This window comes from Vipera berus (genome assembly GCF_964194415.1).
Source record: "Vipera berus genome assembly, chromosome: Z".
Classification (NCBI taxonomy): domain Eukaryota; kingdom Metazoa; phylum Chordata; class Lepidosauria; order Squamata; family Viperidae; genus Vipera; species Vipera berus.
In genome coordinates, this window is record NC_138205.1 from 21210852 (window position 1) to 21231231 (window position 20380).

At 45.3% G+C, this 20380-nt stretch overlaps 1 protein-coding gene across 1 annotated transcript; it reads left to right on the top strand.

The window, feature by feature from the left end:
* Window positions 1-3025: 3025 nt before the first annotated feature.
* Window positions 3026-11813, top strand: LOC308678374 (sulfotransferase 1C2-like; the record flags this gene model as incomplete). Its single annotated transcript, XM_081345521.1, has 7 exons — window positions 3026-3200; window positions 3338-3466; window positions 3573-3670; window positions 5361-5487; window positions 5939-6033; window positions 8841-9021; window positions 11701-11813. The coding sequence occupies 7 exons, from the start codon at window positions 3026-3028 to the stop codon at window positions 11811-11813; spliced, it is 918 nt and encodes a 305-aa protein (XP_081201647.1).
* Between the last annotated feature and the right edge of the window lie 8567 nt (window positions 11814-20380).

Here is a 20380-nt window from a genome sequence, read left to right on the forward strand (position 1 = left end):
ACTATGGGTGTCTCCCACTCGGCCCCTTCTACTGGTTCCAGGACCCCTAAGTTAATTAACCGATCTATTTCCTTTTCTATTTTTTCTCTCAAGGCGAAGGGGACTCTTCGCGCCTTGATTCTGACAGGCATTACATTAGGGTTTAGTTTTAAGGATACTGGCGGTCCTTTGTATTTTCCTAGTGAGCTGTCAAAAACTTCCGCGAATTGAAGGCAGACGGATTCCAGATTTGACAGCTGAGTGGCGTTGACGCCTGTCAACGCTATCCCTAGCGCCTCAAACCAGTCCAGCCCTAGCAGGCTGGTCCTGTTTTCTTGGGTTACTAGTATGGTAAGGGGTCCTTTAAATTGCTTAAACTCCGCTGGGACGGAAGCCTTTCCCTGGAGTTTAATGGGCGTTTTTTGGAAATCCGCTAGGCGGAGTTTAGTGGGGCGTAGGGCAGGCCGATTTCTGCTGCGGTTACAAATGTCCCTGTAAGTTTGCCAAGAAATGAGTGAGACGGAGGACCCTGAGTCCACTTCCTTAAGGGTGCTGTGGACTGTGTGCTCCCTCACTTTTTCCCTCACATGTTGCACTAGGATTTTGGGTTTGTGCCTAACCCTAGGTGTGGGCTGGTTCATACCTGCAGACGTCACCTCCAATTCATGCAGATTTTCTCGGCTCCTGCTGCGGCACACTGCTTTGAGGTGACCTGTTTTTTCGCATCCATGGCACTTGGCACTGCGGAACCGGCATGCAGCTCTCGGGTGGCTTCCGCCACAGCTGGCACATTTAGCCCTGTTCGGCTGGAAGCTGGCGCTCTTTTGGCTGTTGGCAGGGCCCCCTCGGTTGTTGCGTTGCAGTCTGAGCCTTTCGAATCGCCGCTGCACCGCGTCGATGTCCATGGAGGTGTCTTCGTCCTCTGGACCGCTGAAACTGCCGTCCTCCTGGTGCACGGACCCACTGGGCCCGCTATCAGGGGAACGTTGGTTGTCACAGTGGCTGTCCTCGTAGGCAATGACTTCCATTGCCACCTCAGCCATTGTCAGTGCGGGCTTGGCGATCAGCTACCTCCTCAGCCGCTCGTCTTTGAGCCCAATGACAATTTGGTCCCGGATCCGAATCAGGGAACCGACATCGCCGTGCGGCGTGTCTGACCCGGGTTATAAAGTCATTGGCGGGCTCGTCGGGAAGCTGTACTCGTTGGGCAAAATTTACCCTCCAGAAGAGCTCTGACTTCGTGGGCATGAAGTATTTGCTCAGCCCCTCGGTTAGTTCAGCGTAGGGGATCGTTGCGATTGGTTCTGAACTGAAGAGTCCCACAGCGGCGTCGTAGACGGCGGGCCCGCTAAGCCAGAGGAGAGCGGCTGCCTTCGCCCGGTCATCCGTAATTTTCTTCACCACCAGGTACCCTTCTATCTGGCCTAGGTGAGATTCCCAGCATTCTGGGTGGCGAGTGTTGAACTCGCGAATGTGGCCGTGGTTCGTCATGCTGTCTGTCGAGTCGTGGGTGCCGCTGCTTGCATTGTGTGGAAGCTAGGCTTCCAAGTGACTTCAGCAAGTGACTAGCTCAGGCTAAGGGAAAAAATCTCTTCTCCCCTTAGGCGGTGACTTCAGCTATGCAAGCAGCATCCCACCTTCGTCGCCAGTGCTTTAGAGAGCAGGCGAGACAGCGAAGTTAAACAACTTAACGTTTATTAAGAACCAGGCAAACAACAGAAGAACATGGCTCCTATTTATACTAGCAGCTGTCAACAGGTTAGCCAATCAGGGCTGAGCCGGTTTCCCGCGCCGTTCGCTTCCGCCAATTGGAGCCGCCTGGATTTGACAGCTCGGAGCTGTCATCGGCAGCGCGTGCTGTTACCAGGTGATTTTGACAGCCGAGAGCTGTCAGTGGGTTGGCGCCTGCGTAGTTCGGACCGGCAGCTTTTGACAGCTGTCAAAAGCTGCCGCGGCTTTTACCTCAGCCCTGTTTAATACATATATATAACATTAATAATGTGTGAATACATAACAACAGTTGTTTTTTCAAAGTTACAACAGCATTGAGAAAAGTGATTTGTGATCAGTTTCCGCACTTTCCACTGCTTCAGCATCCCCAGGTGATCAAAATTCAAGCACTTGGCAACCAGCACGTATTTATAATGGCTGCAGCATCCCAGGGTCATGTAATCACCATTTGCGACCTTCCCAGCCAGCTTGTGACAATCAAAGTCAACGAGGGAAGATCGTTTCGCTTAACAATCATGTGACTCACTTAACAACCGCAGCGATTCACTTAATAACCGTGGCAAGAAAAAAGAAAATATCTTCGGGTGCAATTCACTTAACAACCGCCTTGCTTAGCAATGGAAATTTTGGTCCTTATTGTGGTTGTAGGTCGAGGACTACCTGCATTTGGATTTGGCTACAAGAGCTGAAGATGGAGTGGGGGGGGGAACCTCCACAGAGGTATGAAATGATAGAAATAGGAATTCTAGAATCAGGATATAGAGCGAAAGGCATAAAAATGTGTATTAAATAAGATAGAAGTTGTTTTAAGAAACATAGACCAAAGTGATCCTATTTTAAGATAGGGAGTAAGAACATAAGAAACAAAGTCTTAAGATTAAAAGTAGAGGTAGTTTGGTGTAATGGTTAAAATGTTGGGCTAGAAACAAAGATGCCGTGAGTTCTAGTCTTCTCCAGGTGTAAAATCTGGTGGGTGACTTTCGGCCAATTGCTCTCTCTCTCTCTCTCTCTCTCTCTCTCTCAGCCCAAACCACCTCACAAGATGTGAACTTATTCTGAAGGTTTTTCCTGAGTGTCTGCTGCCTGGAAAATATGCACATCATCAAATTTCCAGCCCTTGCAGAAATGTTAGGAAACAAAAGAGAAAGTGGGTGGAGACAGACATGAATTTAGTGCAGTTCGAAAACGTGACTCTTTCATTCAAAAGGAACTCTGGAGCAAGAAACTTTGCAAAGCTGGAACTCTAAACCCCAAAGATTTGTGATCACATCTCTGCAGGTCATAAACTCCTTTCTCCTGGCTTTTCCACTCAATCATGGAGCTTTTAAGAAGTAAATGGGAAGAGTTGGATCCAAGGTTACTGAAACGTTCAAAACTGGTGGAAGTTGAAGGAACCTCTTTACTTGATAATACTGCTGCAAATCTGGAGCTCTTAAGGAATTTTAAAGCCCAGCCTGATGACCTTCTCATTTGCACTTATCCCAAAGCAGGTAAGTGGGGAGGAGATGTGGAAGAGCATGACGAAATAGTTTTGGGGGAAGAGGTACGAAGCTTAAAGTAGAAAGACCAAAGAACAGGAACCCAATCTTTAGATTGATCTATCTGTTCTCCACGTTCCTCATACCAGGGACTACCTGGATGCAAGAAATAGTGGACATGATACAGCATGGAGGAGACAAACAGAAATGTGCAAGGGCTCCCATATATGAACGGATTCCCTTCATAGACTTGTTTCCTATAAAACCCATACCTTCAGGTGAGTAACACGTACTGCTTCATGGGGCTGATGAGAAAGGTTTTCCTTACCACGAACCTAAACAATGTCCATCCCTCTCCCACCCACCCCCATCCCCATGTTGCAGGTTTGGAAATAGCAGAGGCAATGTCTTCCCCGCGCACCCTGAAATCTCACCTCCCAGTCCAGCTTCTCCCACCTTCCTTCTGGGAACAGAATTGCAAGGTTAGAACAACTGCAATATGGTTGATGGAATCTCAGTTTTTCAAGGTAGACCAGATAGGAAAACGAAAGTCATGCAGGCCAATCTTACTTTTGTTATAAGGTTATGGAAATAGAATCTTGGAAGTCTGAATGCACTTCCGTCTTCCCTTCCTTTACCTTCATGAGAACTAGGGACAGTCATGTCTGACATGTTTTTTCGGGTTACATTCTGTTCCAGACTCAAATTTCTGTTATCTGACCAATATCTTAGTAGAGGATCTTCCTCCTGTCTTGAAAGTCATTCCTTCTGCCCGTTACAAGGGAAAGCAAATCTTAATTCTCATCTGAATTCAGCCTCAGTACACTTTTCAGCTTCCTAAATTAAACCAAGAGCTTATATGCTCATAAGAAGAGGAAATGTAGGAACATAAAAGTGAGAGGCTTAATAGGTTGAATTTGGCAGGGTTTGAAGCTTGGACAGATTATGATAATTTTATGTGCTGGAAAAGAGGCAGTGAATAGGAATTACATAAGACAGAGCAAGATGTGTGTTTGTGTGAATGTGTATGTGTATGTGTATGTATATGATTTTGATTATGTGCCACCAAGTCAGGGTCAACTCTTAGAAACCAGGGCTTTTTTTGTCATACAACGCACCAGAACGGAGTTCTGGCACCTTTTTTCGACGGATTTTCCAGAGTTGCATTCTTTGCCTATTGTTTCTCTTCCTATCCTTGTTTGTTTTTGAAAATGCCCTGCTGGTGGTATGGTGCGAGCGGGGTCCCCTCCAGTGCTGTCTGCCTCCTCTAGGAGGAGCCATGCAGTGCCGGAGCACCACAGCCAGAGCGTGGATTGATTGGCTAGGTCGGACCATGTGGTGGGGAAGCTGATGGGGGTGGTGGGAGTCACATAAACATGGAGGCCATCTTTCACGAGAGGGTGAGTGAGTGTTTTGCCTTAGAGAAAGTGGGGTGTGAGGTTAAAAAGAGGTGAAGCAAGAGGAAAGAAAAGCGGCTGGAGTGGAAGCTTGCTCAGCAGTGAAACTTTGCTGTTTCAGTTCTTTGGGTAGTTCAAAGGTTGGGATGTCTACGAAAATCTCTTTTTAGTCTTTTATACCTTATATTCAAACTGCAGAGGGGAAGAATAAGAATAAAGCCAATGTCTTGTGATTTGGAGGTATTATTATTAATAATATATATATATATTAATTATGTATTGGTCAGATGTAAAGTAGACCTACAGTAGAGGTAAAGGTAAAAAGGTAAAAAATAGGGACGTGGTGGCTCAGTGGGTTAGGATGCTGAGCTTGTCGATCAGAAGGTCGGCAGTTTGGCCAATTTCATTCCACAAAGAAAGCTGACATTTCCACTTATTAGACTAAATGGGTATGCCAGTGGTAAATGTCCCAAAAGATTAATAAAATGCCTTCTTGTAATTTAAAGCCACACAGTGCATGGTAACATTAATAGAATTAACTTACCTTGAACAAAATCCTAGTCTTGTAGATACATTAAAAATTGAAGGCTTTTTTTTTTCAATTACAAAGGTAAACCTTGTAGGGTAGGCAAGGCAGGTTATTTCACGTGTGTGAGTTCTGTAACCTTTTTTTTTTTTTACAAAAAAAGCACTGTTAGAAACCACATAGATATATGTATGCATGCATATGAAAATGTTATCCTATAGTCTTTATGGTTTTCTGTCCTTTCTGCAGATCATTTATGTCGCTAGGAATGTTAAGGACACCATTGGTTCCTATTACCATTTTCACCGCATGAACCAGGTGATGCCGGAGCCAGGGAACTCGGATCAGTTTTTAGAGAACTTCCTTACAGGAAAAAGTAGGTGGAAGCCACAGAAATAATAGGTATGAAAAGCATGTGGGAGGCGATTGTTTGCTGAATCCCCAGCAGCAATATGTGATCATGCCATCACCATCAATTTAATTTATTAAATTTACTTGCCACCCATGTTGCCATAAGGAAACTTTGGATGGCAGTCACCATTGGGCCTACAGTATAGCTACCAAACTACTCTTGAAAAAGAGGCATGGATCTCTCTATACTAAAGATAATTTTGTGACTTCTGGAAAAAAAGGTTAATGATTTTTCCCTTAAATCTGAGAAGCTGAAAGGCATCATTTCCCCAAGAACTATAGTTCTCATCATTCTCAACCAAGATAGTTCATCACCCATGACAACCATTTGGAGGGCAAAGGTGGTAGTCCTAGAGTTATGAAGCAGCAAGAATAGTGAGGTAAATCAAGATTCTCTTGTCATTTTTTTTTTGCAGTTGCCTGGGGCTCTTGGTTTGAGCATGTCCGAGGCTGGTGGGAGGCTAAGGACCGTCACCCAATTCTGTATATCTTTTATGAAGACATAAAAGAAGTAAGCTCCTTATGTGCGCACATACACACAGGATACACCAAACAAATTTCAAACATGAGATAGGAGATAACAAATACAAGTGGTAGGGCCTAAAGAAAGTTCATTGTGCATGGCCCATCTTACGAGCCATAGCTCTCGGCAACTCAGAACAACAGTATCAGGAACATTAAAAAAACTCAAAACAATAAGATCTCAATTCCTAGTGTCCTAAACCAATAGTCTCCAATATATAAGAAGCCATAACCAGATTCATATCTGGGGAGAGAAGAGCAATAAGCTTTTTAAGTCTTGCAGAAAGCTAGGAGGGTGGGGGGCCTGCCAGATCTTGGGTGGCGGGGTGATTCCTAGGGCAGGGGCTGCTACTCAGAAGGCATGCTTCCTGGACCCACTAGATGACATGGACGGGAAGGGATCTGGATGCACCCATCCTATTGGACATGATGGATAGGAAGGTGATCCCATAGATAAACTGGGCCTGTAACATGCCGGGTTTTAGAGATGATAATCAGCACTCTGAATCACAGCTGGAAAAAAACTGGAAGCCAGTGTTATACTATAGATCAGGGGTCCCCAACCCCTGGTCCGTGGACCGGTACCGGGCCGCAGCATGCCAGCAAGTGGGTTGCGCAAACAAGTGAAGCCCCATCCATGGGATGCAGGCAACACATGAAACCATGTCCCCTCCGGTCCACGGAAAAAGCTCTTTCCACCGAACCAGTCCCTGGTGCCCAAAATGTTGGAGGCTGCTGCAGTAGATGGTATAATATAGGCAAACATAGATAAAATACAAATGATTACAAGAGAAAATTTATACAAGGTGCTCTGGTTAGGGCCCAAAGATGAGGTATAAAAACGCTCATTTTGTTGGAGAACAGAGCTGACAGATAATAATAATAATAATAATAATAATAATAATAATAATAATAATAATAATAATAATAATAATAATAATAATAATAATAATAAGAAGAAGAAGAAGAAGAAGAAGAAGAAGAAGAAGAAGAAGAAGGAAGAAGAAGAAGAAGAAGAAGAAGAAGAAGAAGAAGAAGAAGAAGAAGAAGAAGAAGAAGAAGAAGAAGAAGAAGAAGAAGAAGAAGAAGAAGAAGAAGAAGTTGGAAGGGACCTTGGAGGTCATCTAGTCCAACCCCCTGCTCAGGCAGGAAACCCTATATCATTTCAGACAAATGGCTGGCCAGTCTCTTCTTAAAAACTTCCAGTGTTGGAGCATTCACCACTTCTGGAGGCAGGTTGTTCCACTGGTTAGTTGTTCTAACTGTCAGGAAGTTTCTCCTTAGTTCTAGGTTGCTTCTCTCCTTGACTAGTTTCCATCCATTGCTTCTTGTCCTGCCTTCAGGCGCTTTGGAGAATAGCTTGACTCCCTCTTCTTTGTGGCAGCCCCTGAGATATTGGAACACTGCTATCATGTCACCCCTCACCCTTCTCTTCATTAAACTACACATACCCAATTCCAGCAACCGTTTCCTATATGTTTTAGTCTCCAGACCTCTAATCATCTTTGTTGCTCTTCTCTGTACTCTTTCTAGAGTCTCAACATCTTTTTTACATCGTGGTGACCAAAACTGGATGTAGTATTCCAAGTGTGGCCTTACCAAGGCATTGTAAAGTGGTATTAGTACTTCACGTGATCTTGATTCTATCCCTCTGTTAATGCAGCCTAGCACTGTGTTGGCTTTTTTGGCAGCTGCAGCACACTGCTGGCTCATATTTAAGTAATTGTCCACTAGGACTCTGAGATCTCTCTCACAGTTACTACTATTGAGCAAGGTACCACCTATACCAGGGGTCGGCAACCTAAAAAAGGAAAAGAGCCACTGGGAACCGGTTCCATCACAAATTAAAAAAAGTGGGAGCCGCGTGCGTGTGTCCATGCACGCGCATGCGCAAAAAATATTTTGTGCATGCGCGGACACACGCGGTTGCCATTTTTTTTAAAGTGAGATGGAACCGGTTCCCGGTTGCCCGACGGCGACGGCCCGTCTGCAAAGCTGCCGCTTTCGGCAGCTTTGCAGACGGGCCGCGGCAGCTTCCTCAAAGAGCAGCGCCGCTGCCCATTCGCACGGAGGTACGCGCGCACCTCTCCAAAGGTTTGGGGAGGTGCGCGCGCACCTCCGGTCGTTCGGAGAGGTGCGCGCGCACCTCTCGGAATGGGCAGGGGCGCCGCTCTTTGAGGAAGCTGCTGCGGCCCGTCTGCGAAGCTGCCGAAAGTGGCAGCTTTGCAGACGGGCCGCGGCAGCTTCCTCAAAGAGCGGCACCACTGTCCGTTTGTGCGGAGGTACGCGCGCACCTCTCCAAAGGTTTGGGGAGGTGCACGTGCACCTCCGGTTGTTCGGAGAGGTGCGCGCGCACCTCTCGGAATGGGCAGGGGCACCGCTCTTCAAGAAAGCTGCCACGGCCCGTCTGCAAAGCTGCCGAAAGCGCACCTCTCCAAAGGTTTGGGGAGGTGCGCACGCACCTCCGCCCATTTGGGGAGGTGCGCGCGCACCTCTCCAAACGGGCGGTGCCACTCTCCATTTGGAGAGGTGCGCGCACACCACTGCCCATTCGAAGAGGTGCGCATGCACCGGGCGGCTGGGAGCCGCAGGAGACGGCTTAAAGAGCCGCATGCGGCTCCGGAGCCGCGGGTTGCCGACCCTTGACCTATACTATACCTGTGCGTTTGATTTTTCCTGCCTAAATGTAGAACCTTACTTTTTTCACTAACTGAGAAAAGAGCAAGCTCCATTTTCTAAGCATTTCAGTCAAAAAGCATCAAAACATAGCAAGAATTCTCTCCATATTTGTCCTAGGATCCGGACAGAGAAATCCAGAAGGTCGCTCAATTCCTCGACTTCAAACTCCCAGAACCAGTTCTGAAGGAGGTCGCTGAACATACAAAATTTGAGACGATGAAAGCCAACTCCATGGCCAATTACCGCACTTTGCCTGCCTTTGTGATGAACCAAGACTTGTCACCCTTCATAAGAAAAGGTGAGGAACAGAACTGAAGCTGAATGTTAATAGGAGGGGCTGCTGAAGTACTCAGGAATAGTGGGGGGGGAAAACAAATGCAAAGCACAAGCATCAACTTCAGAAGAGTTGCGAAGGAACACTCTAAGTTGTCCAGTTTGCAAATCTAGACATTTCAGGATAGAACAGTCCAGAACAGAAATTGGCAGTGAATAACTTGATCTATTAAAAAATGCCTGTAGATGCATTTTTAGGGCGTATCTTCATTTTTAATTATTTATCAGCATACATGAATTAGCAGGGATGAAACAACTGGTTGTACATGGTTGACAGGATTTTTCCTTATATATTTTACTGCTAGTGTTGTTTCAACCACAAAGGATGCAGCCGTAGATAGGAGGAAAAGGTGCCAAATAGTTGGGAAGAATGGATGTGGATCATATATAAAGCAGGAGAGTTTCAAATCAGAAATCTATTGTACGTGCAAGAGGTTTTTTCTACTTAGTCCATTAGATGGCACTCACAATTTGTGATTTTTTTTTTAGAAAAGAAAGTTAAAAAGTTGAATCTTTTGTTCTGAGACGGTAGCTAGGATATGAGTTGACAGCATACAGTAACAGAGTTCAAAGGGATCTTGGAGGTCTTCAAGTCCAACCCCCTGCTCACACATGAGCCCCTATAATATCATTTCAGAAAAATGGCTGTCCAATCTTGTCTTAAACCCCTGCAGGGATGGAGCACCCACAACTCCTGGAGGCAAGTTCCAAAAGTGCTTTTCAAAAGGCAACTGGACTTTCTTGGTTTTTCTTTGAAAACATTTCGCTCAACTTGTGATCCACAGGACTGCTGGGGGACTATGATGTCATCACAGGGGGTCTGCAAAGGCTTGAAGAAATGTTATGACTTAAATCTTGAGTTAAGACTTGGCAGTCTGTGGCCACAAAGGGTATTTAAAGCGGGTCTGTGGTGAAGAAAGGATTGAGAACCACTGCACTAGCATTCAGTTGCAGTTACACGGGAAGACATTTTAGAGGCAGGATTCAGAATGGCTTTACCCTGAACCTTCTCAATACAGGTAGTCTCTCACTTAGGAACAATCGCTTAGTGACTGTTCAAAGTTATGATGGACCTACCTGGGGTTACTTATGACCCAGATTCGAAGTTCTGATTGTTAGTTTTATATCCAAATATATTTTATTCTATATACTTTTTTCATCTTCCCTTAAAATATTAGTTGAGACTCTAGAAAGAGTGCAGAGAAGAGCAACAAAGATGATCACGGGACGGGAGACTAAAACATATAAAGAACAGTTGCTGGAATTGGGTATGTCTAGTTTAATGAAGAGAAGGACTAAGGGTGACATAATAGCAGTGTTCCAATATGTCAGGGGATGCCACAAAGAAGAGTAAGTCAAGCTATTCTCCAAAGCACTTGAAGGCAGGATAAGAAGCAACGGATGGAAACTAATCAAGGAGAGAAGCAACCTAGAACTAAGGAGAAATTTCCTGACAGTTACAAGAATTAATCAGAAGTTGTGGGTGCTCCAACACTGGATGTTTTTAAGAAGAGATTGGACAACAATTTGTCTGAAATGATATAGGGTTTCCTGCCTGAGCAGGGGGTTGGATTAGATGACCTCCAAGGTTCCTTTCAACTCTGTTATTCAATTCTATCCTATTAAAAGAATCCACAATGGTGTAAGAATCAGTGTATCCACGTTAATCAAATTAGCAAACTTCATCAAACTACAAAATAAGTTACCCAGACCTAATCCACATATCAAAGGATAAAGTCTGCAAACACAGAGTTAATTAAATAATGTCTCCCAGGGGAACTGCATATTCATAAGAATAAACACACCCACATACAGATCACCACACAGATGCACCTTTCAAGTGTCACCCTACAATCAGCATGTAACACTCCGGACAAGCTCCCCCTATAAAAAATCTTCTGCTATACACCATTTCTTTGCAGCCTGCCCCTAAATGCAAACTGTTTTGCATTTAGGAATAAATATTTCTTCTTTCCTCGCAACTGTCTGGATCTCATTTTTAATTATTCTTGTGCAGCCCCGACTCAAATTGGAACCCCAAATTATTCTTCTGACATGATGGTCAGGAGTCCTCCCTCCCCACAGTCACATGACTGAACTTCAGGTGGGCAAGCAGGCCACAATTATGGTCATTTAAGCTTTCCATGGTCACATGGACACTTTACAACATTTTGCCCCAAACTGGTATTTATTTCTGCTTGTTGGCGAAACCATACCCATCACAAACCACTGGTACACTTAAGGACTGCTGTGTTCGCTTAATGACCATCGCATTTGTTTTACGACTACTATGGCTACTTAATGATTGCTGCAAAAAAGAGAGTAAAATTGGGTCAGTCACATGACTGACCTATGTTACTACCATCAAAACTTGTGACCTTAAAGGGCAGGCTCCATTTTTGAGAGAAATTGAGGACTACCTGTATTTCATTGACAATCTGTATTCACACGCAGATCCGGTGTTCTATTTGTAATCCTCCTGCCCTCATATTCAATCTCTGTGGGGACCGGTTGGTCCAACTGTAGGGACCCTCTGAAAGAAAGAAGGATGCACTCCATTGCTGAAGTAAAAAAAATAGTCGTAAAAGAGCTCAGAAAACAGGATTCACTGATTTTGTTTTCTTGGATTGTTTCCCACCTATAGGCATCGTAGGAGGCTGGAAGGAGCATCTTACTGTGGCTCAAAATGAAAAGATCGATGAAATCTGTTCCCGGTTATTAGCAGGCAGTGGCCTGGTCTTCCGCACTGAGCTGTAAGGCTTGAGAATAATGTTATTAATACCTGCCTGTGTCATTTGCATGTGTTCAATTGTTGGAAGTCAACACCCACCCACCCTCATAGAGAAGGGAATATTTGGGGTGGGGGATATTACAAAGGACAGAATATTATATTTCCCCAAAGGAAAGCAAGCCCAAGTCTCTCTGCCCCAAGCAGAAACCAGGTCTGTAGAAATGCAGATTTGATAATCCTTTCAAAAAGATTGGAGCCAGGAAGCTTTGAGCTGATGGGATTAGAAAGACAAAGATCCCTAGAACCAACACCCCTCACCCAGTGGTAGGATTCAGCCGGTTCACACCAGTTCAGTAGAATCGGTAGCTAATTTCTTTTGAGCTCGGAGAACTGGTTAATGCGTGGCAGAAACGCCCCCCCTTCCCACCCCCGATCGGACCCGTGTGATTTTTTCCCAGCTCCAATGCAGTCCTCCGTCACTTCCTGCATCGCTGTGGGCAGCCCCACAAACAAAAGACATTTGTGTGACTAAAAAAAACCTTCAATCAATCAATTCAAACTTCACGAGATCTTTTTTTTTCATGAGAAGTTGGATATTGATTGACTGAACTTATGTTTTTAGTACCACAAACTTCTTTTGTTTGTGGGACTGCATACAATGGCAGAGGAAGTCAGGGAGGAGCTGTCAATGGTTCACAAAATTATCTAGATTCCAGTAGGATTCAAGAACATATCAAACATTTAACCTTTGAGAAGCTGGACGAGCAATAGCTAAATTGGTGAGAAGATCACAGCAGCTTCTGACCAAGAATGGACACACTTAAATCAACTGACCAGCGACTAAACAGCAATAACATTTCACACATCTCAACTCAAAACAATGGCTTATAATTCTGAACCCAATAATGTGGGGAAATGTATATTTATATTTATATTTATTAAACTTATATACCGCCCTTCTCCCGTACGACCCAGGGCGGTTCACAAGGCAATTAAAACAACATTACAATACAAAAATTAATAGCAATTAAAATAGATTAAATTTTCCTTGATTAAAATCTAAAACCCCTATATCTCTGATTAAAAACCCAATTACAATAAGTTAAAAAAATTAAAAAATCCTCAGTCCTGGCCGGAAAGCTCAAAGAGCCAGGTCTTCAGGTCCCGGCGGAACGAACAAAAATCAGGGGCAGTCCTAAGCTCTACGGGTTGGCAAACACTCCTAATAAGGATAGCAGATTTGATGCTGAACTGTACCATTTCCCTGCCCTACTCCCAGGAAAACATGCTAACTAGTCAGAGGAAAGAGAAATTCTCATTGTTTTCCGAGTATTCTTGTGAATTGTAAAGGACCATAGAGGCCATCTAGTACATCCCCCTCGCTCAGTACAGGATCCTTACATTATTTCTCATAGATCATCATTTGGCTTATCTGAATCTTCTACTTAAGAAGAAGAACCATGTCACAGTTTTGTTCCACTGGCTAATAGTGCTGAGTTCTGAGCCCCTAAACCTCCTTCCTTGTAGTTTAACCCATCACTTCTGGTCCTGCCCTCTGAAGCAAGAAGTATAAGTCTACAAGTAGTCCTCAATTTACAGCCATTCTTGTGGTGACCGTTCAAACTTAACAAACAATTGGTCTGTGGCACAAATCTAGTTTGTTTGAAAAACCGTGGTCCACCAATTTTGATTTCGTGAGAGTGCTGCTCCCAAACATTCTGGAATTATTTTTTCCCTCTTTTAGCAGAAACTTGAATAGGTTTGGTGTAGTTTAGTGGACTAGAAACCTAGAGACTGTGATTGAATAATTGATCTGGAGCCTCCCTTAGATGTAAAAGCCAGCTGGGTGACTTTGGGCCAGTCACATTCTCTCAGCCCATCTAACAGAACCGTTGTGGGGAAAACAGGAGGTGAGAGTTTTATGTATTCCACCTTCAGTTGTACAAATACTAGAAATAACCTGCATCGCCTTTGTACGTTTATTCCAAGCTTTCATGCCCAGCTCATTTTATTTTAATAATTAGACAGGGGAGAATAAGGGAATCTACCATCTAGTTCTTTATGAACAAGAAACAAAACTGTTATCCACCTTACAAGCTGAAAATGTTCCTTTAAACCATTTCCAAGTCATCTCTGATCCAATCAACTGAGGTGTTCCAGAGAACATCACAGTAAAAAGAAGACTGTTGTGTACTGGGTTCGTTGCGCAGGAATGAAGACGAGACGAGTGAGTTCAGCAAAGATCATGGTTTATTGCTTGCAGGATCTGAACTAGAGAACTGTGCTGCAGATGCAGCAATTTATACCCTGGCCCCTAGGCTGCAGCCAATAGGTTTGAAGCAACCTATTGCCACCTAGGGGCAACCAATAGCAGCACTGGAGATGGGTTGTCTGAGGAACTAGGAGCCGTTAGCTAGCTCCCTGCTCCAACAGCCTTCCAGCCATTACCACGTGGTGTTTTACATTACACTTATCTCTACAGCCAGCATGCCTGGCTGAGGAATTCTGGGAGTTGAAGTCCACAAGTCATAAAGGGGCCAAATTTGAAGAGCCCTGTTCAACTATCCATTATACAACAGAGTTGTCCTCACATTAGCACACAGAAGCTGACAAAGCAGCTTTGATCTGATAATGGATAGGTTTGAATGTATTACCTACTTGCTGCATGAATTACCAACATCATCTGGACAATTTCCAGTTTGTATAAGGTGCTACGACGAACCTTACACTTTTTTGCATTGCAAAATCGATGCAAAAAAGTGTAATGTTCATCATAGCAGGTTATACAAATAAAAGTCAGAATAAGGGCTCTTCCTCATGGCTGAGTTAAAGCATTTTTCAGTAGTTCTTGAGCTGAGAGAAATCTCTACCTGCTTAAAATTTGCTGCCCCCATTGGCCATCCTGATACTAGCAAATTGCACTTTCTTTATCTTCCATTGGTACATTAAGTGTTGTGTATGTCACCTTAACATCAGGTGGCACAGGTCAGGCAGCCTGATTGGTCATCCTGTCCAGCGGGAAATACTGGGCACTGGGTTGGGTGTCACCTGGCCGGCGGGAAGATGGAGCAACCGGGTTGGCTGGCAACAGGGAGGGCCGCAGCTATAAGGGGCATCGAAGGAGGAGGTAGCCAGTTTCCATCTTGTATGCAATAAAGGTGTTACATACTATGCCGTCTCATCATTGTCTCCACGTGGTCAGCCACTATACATAACAGTGGCGACAAGGGTGGGATTCCGTGAAGCGTGTTAGAGCAGAACCCGGAAGAGCCGGTCAGTGCCTGCCACTGAAGGCAGAAGACGGCTGCGCACCACGGGAAAATTTGAAAAAGTGGAGAGGGAAATGACAAAGTTAGGCTTCGTGAGAGAATTCGACACCTGGCACCCTGAGGATTGGGAGAATCACGTAGGGCAAATCGAAGGATACTTGCTAGTAAACGGCGTCACAGATGACTGTAAGAAAGCGGCAGCTTTACTGTCCCTCAGTGGACCGGCGGTATACCGCGTGGCAGTGGGACTCTGTCAACCAGATGGGGTTGCCACAATGTGATATACGGAGCTCAATAAACGATTGAGCCAGCACTTCATGCCAAAATGGTCCAAACTCTTTTGGAGGCGAATATTCGAGCGTCGGAACCAGAGACCGGGCGAATCCATAACTGATTTTGTAGCAGCTGTGCAAGAAGCCATGTGCCACTGCAAATATGATAATTTAGACGTCCGGATCTGTAACAGAGTGGTCCTGGGACTCTGAGATGAGGGACTACAGAACAAAATCATTGCAAAACCCACCTGGACTCTACAAGAAGTCCTGGATGACCTAATGACACATGAGTCAACCGATCAACGTGACTCCCCCCACAATAGCAATGGCGCAAGCGGTTCCATCCACCAAGAAAGCCTTGTGGATGGTGGGGTGGGAGACAATGACTACAACATGGAGATAGACGAAGTTGCACAAAGATTTGAAAGGGCACCTGCCAGGAATGACCGCAGAGACACAGCAGACAGACAAAGAAGACCAACTTCAACCACAACGGCAAAACCTCCGAGAGACGTGTTCAACAGGCACAAAGACACGGAGCAAAGGTGCGGGAGCTGCGGGGGAAACCACTCCAGGGCATCTTGCAGACTCTGGAATGCTAAGTGTCGGAACTGCAGGAAGCCGGGCCACATTCAAGCCATTTGCAGGAGCCAGGGCCGAGACAGCCTACATGATTTAGAAGCATGGACACCAGGTACAAAAAAACCCCTGTGCCGTGGCACCGAAACCCCTTGGCCTCAGGCACGTACTTCTAACTGGGGAGGGGGAGAGAGACTAGCAGAACAGGCCACTATTCACCAAATGTTAGGCCCAAAAGTCAGAATTGATGTCCGGTTGCAAGGAATTCCTTGCAACATGGAGATCGATTCGGGGGCTTCAGTCTCAATAGTTTTGGGGGAAACATTGTCTGAAATTGAGAGGAAGAGTGGCCGCAAGATCTACCTAAAGCCAACCCCGATTCAGCTAACAGATTTCCAATGGGCTCCAATTAAAATAAAGGGAAAAGCAACAGTAGAAGTCTGGTTTAAAAAATTCAAAGGCCCGTTGGAACTGCTGGTAGTTGAAGGGAGGAGAGCTAGCTTAATTGGGCTAAATTGGTTTGGGGCTTTAGGAATATGGCTGGGGGAATAAATTCCATAAAAACCAAAAACCTCGAATATGTTTGCAAAAAATTTTCAGATGTATTCGATGGGACATTAGGCAAATACAAGGGCCCCCCGATTGAATTTAACTTAAACCCTGAGGTACTCCCTATTAGAATTAAGGCTAGGAGGGTTCCCTTCACTCTCAAACACAAAATTGAGAGCGAACTGGAAAAGTTAGTAGGCCAGGGAGTGTTAGAACCGGTGGACGGGGGGCCCTGGGAAACACCCATCGTCACCCCCCTCAAGCCCAACGGAGAAATTAGGATCTGCGCTGATTATAAGGCCACCCTAAATAGGGCCTTAAATCCGCACACTTACCCTGTCCCGACGGTGAAGCATGTCCTCTCCTCAATACAGAAGGGCACCATCTTTGCTAAGATGGATTTAGTGCAAGCGTACCAGCAGCTAACTGTAAGCAAAAAAGCTGTGGAGGCTCAAACAATAGTCACCCACAAGGGGGCGTTCCGAGTCAACAGATTGCAATTTGGCATAGCTGCAGCCCCAGGTATCTTTCAAGAAGTGATGGAGAGAAATTTAAAAGGTATTCCTGGGGTTTGCCCTTACTTTGATGATGTGTTAATTGCAGGAGAGAATGAAGAAGCCTTGGCCAACGGGCTCCAGGCTGTGCTTGAAAGGGTCAGGGCAGCTGGCCTGAAACTAAAAAAGGAAAAATGCTCTATTGGGGTGGCATCCACAGAGTTCTTGGGCTACAGAATTGATGCTCTGGGCATTCACCCCACTGAATCAAAAGCAAAGCAATCACAATGGCCCCAGAACCAAAGAACAAAGCTGAACTCCAGGTATTCTTGGGGTTAATTAATTTCTACCACACATTCCTGCCACATAAGGCTGCAATTGCAGAACCTTTACATAGATTACTTGACAAAAGAACTCCTTGGGTCTGGAAGGAGGTACATCGCAAGAGTTTTGAGAACCTCAAACAGTTATTGTCTAGCGACTCTACAGTAACACCTTTCATTAAAGACATTCCAATCTGCATAGCGTGTGACGCATCCCCATATGGGGTGGGCGCTGTAATTAGCCATCTGGAAGCAAATGGGGAACAGAAACCCATTGCATATTATTCCAGAACACTGTCCAGGGCAGAGAGGAATTACGCACAAATAGATAAGGAAGCACTGGCAATAGTGGCTGGTGTTAAAAAATTCCACGATTACCTACATGGGAGACAGTTTACCATTTTCACAGATCATAAACCATTGCTTGGTTTACAGTTGACAGACAAACACCTCAAATAATGTCCCCAAGGATGTAGGTCAATATTGGAAAAAGGAGGAACTGCCGACTATAGAAGAATGGACTCTAAAGGTTTCTGACCTGGCGGAAATGGCAAAGATTTCGGCTTACTTGAAAGATCATTCGCAAGAACGTTATATTATGGAGTGGAAAAAGTGGATCGATTATATCCAGAACAAATATGGGACTAAAAAGTTTCATTTAGCATTTGAATAAGTTTTCTTTTCTTTTTTCTTTTTTTTTTCTTTTTATATGTAACATTAGTATTGCTTGTAGTCATTTTATATGAGCTAGAGGGCGATAGAATTAATAGTTTATTGTTGTTAGCATATGGATGTTTATGATTGTTCTTTGTTTTTATACCTTGTACTTAGCTCTGGGAAGTTGGGGGAGGGGGGAGGGGGGAATGGGGGGGAGGGATAGGGAGGGTTAGGTAGGGGTGGGGGGAGGGGGAGATAGTTAAAGATAAAATGTACTGTAAAACTTTTCAATAAAAAAAATGTCCCCAAGGATGTTACGTTGGTCAACATTCTCCTCTGCATACACATACAAAATAGTGTACAGACCTGGTAAGGAGATGGGTCATGCAGACGCTTTGAGCAGACTGCCATTGCCTGTAATAGAGCCCGACCCTGCACCGGCAGGTCAAGTCTTAGCATTACAAGAACTCCCTGGACATTGCAGTCAGCACAACAAGTGACCCAGTGTTGAGCAGAGTGGCAATGTGGGTACAATTGGGATGGCAAGGAAAAAGCCCGGGGCCACAATTTCAGGCATACTTTGTTAGGAGAAACGAATTGTCTTCACACAAAGGATGTTTGTTATGGGGCAACAGTGCTAAACAAGCTCAGGAAAAGGGTTTTAGGGGATCTGCATGAGGGTCACCCGGGCATAGTGTGCATGAAAGCTCTGGCAAGGAGTTTTGTGTGGTGGCCTGGTCTGGACAAAGACATTGAACAACAAGTTGCGGGGTGCTATCAATGTCAGAAATCCAGACCGGAGCAACCACATACTCCCGTGCATAGGTGGGAAACCACTCACAACCCATGGTCAAGGGTCCACATTGACTATGCTGGACCTTTCCAGGGTCAGCTGTTCTTAGTGGTAGTGGACAGCTTCTCGAGGTGGTTAGAGATGGTGCCTGTGAACAGTATGACGTTTGCTAAGACCATATGGGTGCTGAGGGGGCTCTTTGCCACTCATGGGTTACCGGATGTAATTGTATCCGATAATGGGCCTCAATTCACATCTAATGAATTCCAGGATTTCCTCAAGGCCAACTCGATTAGACATGCAACGGCTGCACCTTTCCACCCGTCCAGTAATGGCTTGGCTGAGAGAAATGTAAGATGTACAAAAGAGGCACTGCGGAGAATTATTGTTGGTGACCGGCACCAGAGACTGGCGCAATTCTTGTTGGCTCAACACACTACACCCTGTACAGTAATGGGTAAGAGTCCAGCTGAGCTGCGCTGGGGACGAAGATTGATAACTAGACTGGACAGACTTTACCCAGACAGAGTGGCCACTGAGACAGAACAGCCCAACACAACCAGGACATTGGCAGTAGGGGACCTAGTGTGGGCCAGGAATTATGGAGCGGGTGAGAAGTGGTTGCAAGGAGTGGTGGTGGACAAAATTGGCCCTTTGTCTTACATGGTTGAGGGGGAAGGGGACTGGCAGATAAGAAGAAATATCGACCAGCTAAGAAAGAGGGCACCGGAGAACGACCAACAACAACAAGAGGGCCATACGCAGCAGTGGCCAAGTGGTCTGCAGGCAGTCCCGTTTCAAGATCATCTAGAACCACCACATCCGGTAGCAGCACATCAAGCAGCGAGGCCAGCACCAGCCATCATAATGCCAACAGAGCCAATGGAGGCCAACAGTGACTCTAGACCAGAAGAGAGGCAATTGCCGGAACTAATTATGGAACAGACTCGGGAAGGGGGGCAGCCAGTGTCAGAAGAGGGGTCTCAGGGTAGTGATGCAAGGAGTGGGAGGCCGTTGGGGAGGTATCCGGCCAGGAGTCATAAACCCCCAGAATATCTGAAAGACTATGTGAGGTCTTGAAGAGGGAAGGTAGAAGTAGTGTGTAGTGTTCTTGTTGGGGGGGAAGGGGTGTTGTGTATGTCACCTTAACATCAGGTGGCACAGGTCAGGCGGCCTGATTGGTCATCCTGTCTGGCGGGAAATACTGGGCACTGGGTTGGGTGTCACCTGGCCGGCGGGAAGATGGAGCAACCGAGTTGGCTGGCAACAGGGAGGGCCGCAGCTATAAGGGGCATCGAAGGAGGAGGTAGCCAGTTTCCATCTTGTATGCAATAAAGGTGTTACATACTATGCCGTCTCATCATTGTCTCCATGCGGTCAGCCACTCTACATAACATTAAGGATCATGTTTGGGGTATCCTCCTGGCTGGACTTTCCTTCTCCCCAATTAGCCATTATTCTTTAGTGGAAAAACATTCACCAGATGTCTTTAACATGGGTTAGAACCAGGGTTGGGGGGGATTATTGGGGAGGCGAGTTGCCCAATAAAGAAAAACAGGATTTTTTGCTTTATGAGGCATCTCACTCTTATCCCGCTGACCAACTACCTCACTATCAGGTTTTAATTAAACCTATAAGATTAGTCATATGTTAA